At 39.3% G+C, this 8,197-nt stretch overlaps 2 protein-coding genes across 9 annotated transcripts in view; both read right to left on the bottom strand.

The window, feature by feature from the left end:
• The window catches only part of LOC104966186 (ubiquitin carboxyl-terminal hydrolase 15), a 21,241-nt gene extending 18,577 nt beyond the window's left edge, over window positions 1–2,664 (bottom strand). For 6 of the 7 annotated variants that reach the window (XM_010795394.1, XM_010795387.1, XM_010795381.1 and 3 more), the window contains exons 1-3: window positions 2,546–2,664; window positions 1,700–1,827; window positions 1,244–1,374 (exon numbers count right to left, since the gene is read on the bottom strand). In XM_010795394.1, coding sequence (XP_010793696.1) covers window positions 1,244–1,374; window positions 1,700–1,827; window positions 2,546–2,634 — 348 coding nt within the window. In that variant the 5' untranslated portion in view covers window positions 2,635–2,664. Of the gene's footprint in view, window positions 1–427; window positions 485–1,243; window positions 1,375–1,699; window positions 1,828–2,545 lie in introns of those variants that run through there. The other variant, XM_010795402.1, reaches the window with a different exon arrangement.
• Window positions 2,665–4,003: 1,339 nt separating this feature from the next.
• LOC104966234 (sodium- and chloride-dependent GABA transporter 2-like) overlaps window positions 4,004–8,197 on the bottom strand; it is a 12,552-nt gene continuing 8,358 nt past the window's right edge. Inside the window, exons 11-15 of one of the 2 annotated variants that reach the window (XM_010795419.1) lie at window positions 8,028–8,165; window positions 6,927–7,029; window positions 6,681–6,781; window positions 5,417–5,587; window positions 4,004–4,843 (exon numbers count right to left, since the gene is read on the bottom strand). In XM_010795419.1, the coding sequence (XP_010793721.1) occupies window positions 4,694–4,843; window positions 5,417–5,587; window positions 6,681–6,781; window positions 6,927–7,029; window positions 8,028–8,165 (663 nt within the window). In that variant the 3' untranslated portion in view covers window positions 4,004–4,693. Of the gene's footprint in view, window positions 4,844–5,416; window positions 5,588–6,278; window positions 6,366–6,680; window positions 6,782–6,926; window positions 7,030–8,027; window positions 8,166–8,197 lie in introns of those variants that run through there. The other variant, XM_010795427.1, reaches the window with a different exon arrangement.

Raw genomic sequence — 8,197 nt, forward strand, 5'->3', positions numbered from 1 at the left:
TCCCATCCATCCCCCCAGTGGGCCCATCCTACCCCTTAGCGCAACACCCATGTGTTAGTAAACCCGACGCAAAAACCCAAGTCACGGCAGAATTTCTCACAAATCAGAGCTGAGCCAAAACCCATTCACCCCACCCACTCCATTACTCCCAGTGTGGTATTGCCTCCTCTCAGAAGCTCTCATGCTGCTCTTCTCAGAGTGACCTCAACCAGCATTCCTCCACTTCAAAAAACAAGGACACGCAGGAACACTTCGCCGGTGTTGGCATATCACACCGGAGTACGACAACGGAAGGAAACGCGCAGAACCTGTGACTACAATCCTCCTAAAAATCCTCTTTAAACGCTTGTGTTTCCGCGCTTCTCACGATGACACCCCCAGAAAAAGAGACAAAGAGTGGAAAAGAAGAGGAAAACTGATAATGAACCTCCTGCATGTTGTGTCTCGCGGATCGCTCCATGTAGCTTTTCAGTCATCCAGCTTGTTGCCTGAAAATAGAAACCCGGCAGCTACCCGATACGTCCCAAGACATACATGGGAAAATGGGAGGGTCAATGTAAGGGGGGGAGAAAGAACGAGAGAGAGAGAGAACGGTAGAGATGAAGGGGGGGAGAGGAATCTCTTCTAGCAGCCATGATGCCATGATGACTAGTGAGATTTGAAGCGGGGAATTAATACCGTAGGTGCTGTCAAGTTGTAGCTGCCATCATGGAGTACTAATAAACTGTGACCATTCAGCGTGTGTTTCAAAATGGAAAGTACTTAAATAAATAGTTCATGACAGAAAAAAAGAAAATGTATGGAAAACAACATCCTTGTTTCTTCATTTTCATGAAAAGGTTAATGTCCATTCCTTTAGCATATTCGTATTACCAATAAATAACTACTAGAGCAGTTCTTATGGTTACACAAAAGCCTACGGTAAAGTATTCCCAAAGAAATGTTCCAGACTGCCTTTGGACATTATTTTTGTTGAAAATGAATAATGAGCAGCAGGAGAGCCCTGTCAATACAAACCATTACAATTATGCTAGACTCTTCATATCCTGATCTCAAATGGCCATAATAATAGATGTTTTTCTACTTCAACCCAACACAGGCAATACTACGAAACACAACCGTTAAACCACAACTCAAAAATCCACCATAGCTAGTGCTATATGGCCCATTTGGATGTATTCTAAACACAGTGAGAAGAAAATTACTTAACCACAAAATCCATTCATAAATACCAAAGCCTTACCTTGCGTGCAATTGGCTCCTGATTATCTGTCAGTCCATACCAGCTGACAAGCTTATTCCAGCCCTCTGTGGGGACCAGGATGTAGTCGAGCTCGTCGATGAGGTGCTCCTTGATGGCCAGCACATCCCCATCTAGAGGTAAGGAGGGGAAGGGAGAAAAGTTGAGAAACAAGCAGGTAGACAGAGAAAGGGGATTCCACTCATTCACTCACAACAGTGACCCTGCACTGACTGTCTCCCACGACACAAAGGTACGCTGGAGAGCTTTCCTGAAAATAGGCTCCTCTATAGAGTCTGATAACAATGGTGTTGTTTCCCCTTTTCCTCTGAATTCTTTGTTACTACTTCCAGAATAATAAAGCTATACTGACCAGGGCTCTATAGTGTGCCACACAGTGTTTACAATATATCCCTTATTGAAAACGAAAGTCTAGGAAGGTAAAGCAGTATATCTTACCTCTAAGAAGACCGGAGTTATCAACTGGTCCTGGGTAGACATTCTGGTCACCCAGCTGGTATTTGTCCCAACTGTCAAATCCCACATATTTCTTCCACTGTTTGAACCAGTGACTGTCCACCAGGTACCTGAAGAGAAGGAAAGCGATATTATCATTTCAATTCTGATGAAGCAAGATGGGACACTCTATTCAGTATCGTTTATTTAATAGTCATAAAAGAAGCTAAACTAGGACTTTGAGTTTCTTATCTACAGTGATGATAATAGATCAGCTTCAGCAGGTAAAGGCTTCCTTGCTGTCAGTGCTCTCAGCAGCAAATCTGACTGTGAGAGGCTAACAGATTGATAGGTGTAACAGTAACTTAGTGACTTCAGCTTGCTGCATGTCTCGCCAGCTGGCTCTGTGATTTTGACAGGTGCTTCGTTTCCGACTCCGCCCTGCAGCTGAAGTATTCGGATGAACCCGGTGGCAGGCGAACCACTTAGTGCTTAGGTCGGCTAGCCAATTAGCCATTAGCCTGCTAACTAAATAACTTAAATGAAATGCAGCCACATTGAGCTGGTGTCCCCGTGTGAATAGCGACATTGACATTAGAAAAGTAGCGAATATAACCACCAAAATGAATAAGTTCAAGTGTAAAGATATCCATCGTTCTCCATTGACAGTCTATTAGCTAGTGTTAGCTGAAGCTAGCTGACACACATGAAAATGAAAGGATCCCGTTAGCTAGTTTGAAGCTAACTGTCAACACGGCCCATTTTTTATCCTTTTTGACGTTGTCAACATCGGCAGAGCCAGCCGAAGACAACGCGGTATCCTTGAAAAGGTTTCAGCTCAAGTCTTACCAAGTGTCTCCCTTTTTTAGCTGTGTTTTCAACAGTGCCGCGACCTCTCCTCTCTGGGTATCCAGATCAGCCGCTCCTCCTTCCGCCATCTTTCCTCAGACATCACCCGCTGCATGATGGGAAAGAGCGGGGCGTCACCGAGGCACGTTGTGAGTGACGCGGCCGTCTCAGCCAATCATCTGCCGGCTGACAGTACAGCAGAAGCATGACACCCAGTGGTTACATTATTCTAGAAAAATGCTTCAAAACTGCTCCATCATTGCGGATTATTGATGTCTAAGAAGCTCTACAGTACACACAACACATCTTTACCCATTTTATCATTTGATATTTAGGCTAATTTATACATTATCCTTTGTATACAGCATGTCTCTTTTCCTGTAGTATATAATAATAATAATAATAATAATAATAATAATAATAATAATAATAATAATAATAATAATAATAATAATAATAATGCATTAAATGTTTTATTAGAGCGATTTATTATTTATTAGAGATTTAATATCAATCTATATTTCTGTTGCTAAAGATATATATACATATTCATAGAACATTTAAATTAATCTAGAAATGTTATAATTTGTATATTTGTGATATTAGTCACAACTGTGGATATGTTTATATTTGCTGTTTATTTTTGAATTGTATTTATTTTTATTATGTTTATACTTTATTCCGACTTTTAAATATTGTAAAGCCTGAACACACTGCTGCTGTAACAAAATAATTTCCCAATTTAGGATCAATAAAGTATATCCGTTTATGATCTATCTATTTCCTTGCGCACTTAATGTAAATAATATCCTACTTTTAAATTGTGTTAGCTGTGATTTGGCCCTTCATAGTGTTTATTTGTCAGACGTTACAGATGTGTATCTATCACGGTCAATTTGGGCATATTTTAATTTGTAGTTCTGTTTTACTTTCTATTTTGAGATAAGACAGTCTTATCTCATTAAAATAAATAAATTCTCGGAATAAGGGTTTCCTTTTGTTTCTTTTTAAACGGTTCAATTATCTAACATGCTATTCCTGATCAGACATGTTATATTTGTTCCTATGTGAATCAGTAAAATGCATATTTTCTGCATTTTGTTTCCTACGGGAAAGACAGAATAGTACGTAGGCACATTATGCTCACCAAGCAAGGTCAACACCTGCTGTGCTCCATCACTACCACTATGAATGTGTTGAGAACACATCATTATGGACACACAATGCCATTATCAGTAGGTTAAAGAGACTCCAGCCATTTACTACTGCACTTTCATAAAGTTGAGGAAAGATACATTTAAAAAACAATGGTAGAAATGTAAACAGCAGAGGCTCAGATATCCAGACTTTTATTCCCTAAAATTATGAATATGCTTAATCGTTTAACACCTCTTTTCATGGGACCTTCCCTGCCTACATTTAATATTTTAGTCAGACATCCATAAAATGAGTACAGACAATAATTTTGCATGTTTATTTAAAAACATCCTTACAAGATTCACATTTCTTTGTACAGTCATATTATGTTACAGTACAAAATATGAAACTACTTTGTATATGTCATGTTAGTCCTACAGATATGCAGCGCTAATTTTCACTAACATTAAATTATTTCATTACACAGTCTCTTCATGTGAAACCCAACACTTCATTTTATATGATAATACAACATATGATACAAATATGGCAAAGTAGCCATGAAGTTATGTCAGATACACAAGGACATCAAAAGGTAACAGGCAATAAATGCTTAACCGGTTTCATTACAGATGTCAAAAAACATTTTAAACTGTTCGTTGAACCTGTGTGTCGTTGTGTTGATTTACCACCTCTTATTGATTCAAATGCCTTTATAATAACAGTGTTACATTTTCAATAAGGCTGCCCTTTAATCCGTTTATTTATTTATCTATCTGTGAATAGCAGAGCGGAACAATGTATGGTGATTTATTAATGTAGAGTAAATATATTCTGTCCCTGAAAAAATGCCCTTGTCCCATCTTAAATGTCTAAGTGATCCAATGATTTGTATTTTGTACCTTAACTGCCATCCCTGACACACTGTCGGCCTATTATGTCCTGAGTCCTCCATATCTGTTTTGCATTAAAGTACATGAGGTCTGACACATATCATCACTGTGGGGGGGCTCATAAGTTGGAGTCCATCTCTGAGACCGGGCAGTAGCCGTTTCGGGTTGTTGTGGATTCTCCCTCAGGGGCAAAGATGGCCAATAAGTTCTCCTGCTCCCTCTTGGTTTTGGGTAAGTCGTCAGATGGTGTGATGAGTAACTTGATGCGCTGCAGAGAGATAAAACATTGTAAACAGGCTCCAGTCTTGACCTTTTTTCACTTATCAATAACATCAGAAACGGGTTTAAGTATAGTCCAGTTTTGTAGAGATTTGCGACAGAAAGTCCAAAGATGGAAAAAGACCTTAGATATTTTACTTGAGTAAAATTTGCAATACTAAATTGTAAAAATACCTTGTTCAAAGTAAGAGTCCTGCATTCGAAATCTCTCTTAAAGGGGCCCTATTGTGCTTTTGGGGGTTTTCCCTTTCCTTCCCTTCTATAACATAGTGACATCATTATGAAACACTTGTGCCTCTATTGGGTAGCGCTCCAACACATTGTACGTGATGGGGCGGGACATCTCTAACCTGTGACCAATCACAACAGAGCTGGCCAGCTAACCAATCAGAGCAGACTGGGCTCTGGTTTCAAACGGAGGGTGAAAAGGCAGTATGAGAAAAATAAAGAGCTTTTTGAACATTAAAGCATGTAAACATGTCACAGTAGAGACAGACTCTAAGTTAAAATGTAATGTAAATCAGATGAAAGCTCCTACATTACTATCTCTATCCAAACATACCTCTCTGAATGTCCCTTGGGTGGTGCAGATCTTGTACACCATCCAGAGCGGGATGCAGACCATGGAGGCGAGAGCGAGCAGCCAGCCGATAGCATAGCCCCACCACGGGTACACATACACGTTGTTGTACTTCAGAGGGGTGTATTTAATGAGAGAGAAGGCAAAGGTACCCTGAAGAGACAAACAGACCAGCATTACTATTGGTGCAAAAGAGAAACAAAATGAAATAAATAAAATAGCAATTACTAGCTAAAAACAGCTAAGACACCATAAAAAAAACATTAACAAATGTAATAATCATAATAATTAAAGGTTCAATATCACTTAAAGGGGACCTATTATGCAAAATTCACCTTTTGATGTCTTTTATACATAAATATGTTTCCCCGGTGTGTCAGGGAACTCACAAAGTGTCAGAAAACAAAACGCTCCTCTCTTTTCCTCCATACCCACATCTAAAAAAAAAGGGGGGTGCTAACAAGCAGATCCAGAATTGTCGCTCCTATTACGTCATTGGCGACATCCGGCCGACGTGACACGTGCCAACCTATCGTCTCCGTATACAGTCGCAGCTGTGTGTCTGTATATTCAGCAGGATGTCTGCTGGAGGCTTAGAGTAAAGTTGTTATATATATAATACATATACACTGTTCTAGCAGTAAACCCTTAAGAAAGAACATGTGTGTTTACATAAGCAAGCATGGTAACACTCAGAGCTAGCCATGGAGCTAACGCTGTAGGCTACTGGAGAGAATATGTGTAACGTAATGTCCTTGTGGTAAACCCTGCGAGAGAGAAAGGTTTGAGCTCCACACTGTTTCAGAAATAAAGCTTGAAGTGGTTAGGAGCATAACATGGCATTTAATCACCGCAGTGTTTAGCTGAGATCTCCCGGTAGAAATCTCTCTCTAGCAGGGGAGAGAAGAAGGTCAGCCTGTTTGGAACAGGGCTGAAAAAGAGGGGTATGATGAGCAGTATGAGGCATGGCTACAATGGGTGATATATTTTGTATAGGTATGGCCCTACAATATATTTTTCCAATATAGCATAATAGGTCCACTTTAAGTATATCCACTTAGCTGAATATGACTCAAATTGTCTTACTTGCAGCAATAAAGAAACCTTTAGTTACTCCATTATATTAATACATACTTAATCTATATACAATATACTTCAATGTCGAGATCAGAGATTTTTTTGTTAGAAAAAAGTGGAGGAAAAGAGAAGAGGCCTCATTTGCTGTCATTTGTTTGTTGATACTCACAATGCATGTGGCTGGGGTGAGGAACAGCCAACAGTACTTGATGTAAGGTCCTGGTCGGTAGCCGATCATGTCTTCAATGTTATCATAAAAGCGGTCTGCACCTGGTAAAACAAAAATAAAGACATTTCTATCCGTGTTTCGCCTTTTAACTCAGAGCTGAAACTCCACAATATGTCAATAAGTATAAAATCGGTTCCAGTCTCTCAATGTTTTAATAAGGAAATAAAGCATGTTGGAGCAGCTTACCATAGACCCATGCGATGCAGACGGTCTCGAAGATAGCCATGAAGAGAAGACACATGCCACTGGCTGCATAGTAATCAAAGAGCTGGAACACATACATGCCTCCCTACAGAAAAAAAGAGATATAAAGTCACCATTATATAAGAAAACTTGCATGCCATAATTCATTTTTTAAGACAAAACAAGTTATAAATCATTACTAGAACAGAAGACGCATTTTTTACTGAGGAAATAAATTCAGATTAATTAGTTTTTTTGACAATTTTACAAAAATGATGATATTAAATAAAAATGTTGTGGTTTTAACTCAACTTGAAGGTGTTTTTTTGTACTTCAAAAGCTTATTACATTTACTACATTGCAGGGAAAACTGGAAAATTTCAGTTGTCTTTATTAATAGACTGCCATTACAACCTGCTGATGTAAACTATGGATGGAGTACATAATAAAGTATAAAGATATGTACTGTGAATAGAGATGTATACTGTACGTTTGTGAGTGAGATTTGAGAAGCTGAAGCCCAAAACGAGAGACTTTAGACATGCTTAAATCTTACCTGAGATGTGTCGCACAAAACCTTTGACTTGCTCGTACTTACAAAATGATGACTTGTTGACACCTCTGCAGAGCATTCATGTTTCCAGCTGTGCAGAGGTGAAACCATGTCAACCAGGTTGTAATCTGTCACTTTTTAAAGCAGATCAAGGCATCCTTTCCTGGATTATCCCTAAACAACCATTGTATTTATACCTTTACTATAACAACTGGAATGCCCTTTGCCCTTCATAGTATATATTTGACACTTTCAATATGAATATACTTTTTTAATTTTTTATTTTGAGATGTTTAGATTTTATATTTATATCTGTCATTTTAACATTATGCCATGCTGCTATAAGGGAGGACAAATCATAAATTGGCATCCACAAAGTATATCATATCCTATCTTAAAGATATCATTACAAATATATTTATGATGCAGATGTTTCTGTGTGTGTGTGTGTGTGTGTGTGTGTGTGTGTGTGTGTGTGTGTGTGTGTGTGTGTGTGTGTGTGTGTGTGTGTGTGTGTGTGTGTGTGTGGTCCCAGTGTGTGACCCCCATACCTCCATCAGCATGACGAGGCCCATGAAGAAGGAGACGAAGGACACGCAGAGCAGGAAGAGCTCCCTGCGGTTTTTGCGCCTGAAAACAGCGGGGTACATGTCCACCACGGCCGTCACGAGGCTCTCGACACAAACAAACTGAAGGGAGGAAGGCAGAGGCGGGAGGAGAA

The sequence above is a fragment of the Notothenia coriiceps genome, unplaced genomic scaffold (assembly GCF_000735185.1).
Source record: "Notothenia coriiceps isolate Sejong01 unplaced genomic scaffold, NC01 NC01_scaffold00002200, whole genome shotgun sequence".
NCBI classification, from domain to species: Eukaryota; Metazoa; Chordata; class Actinopteri; order Perciformes; family Nototheniidae; genus Notothenia; species Notothenia coriiceps.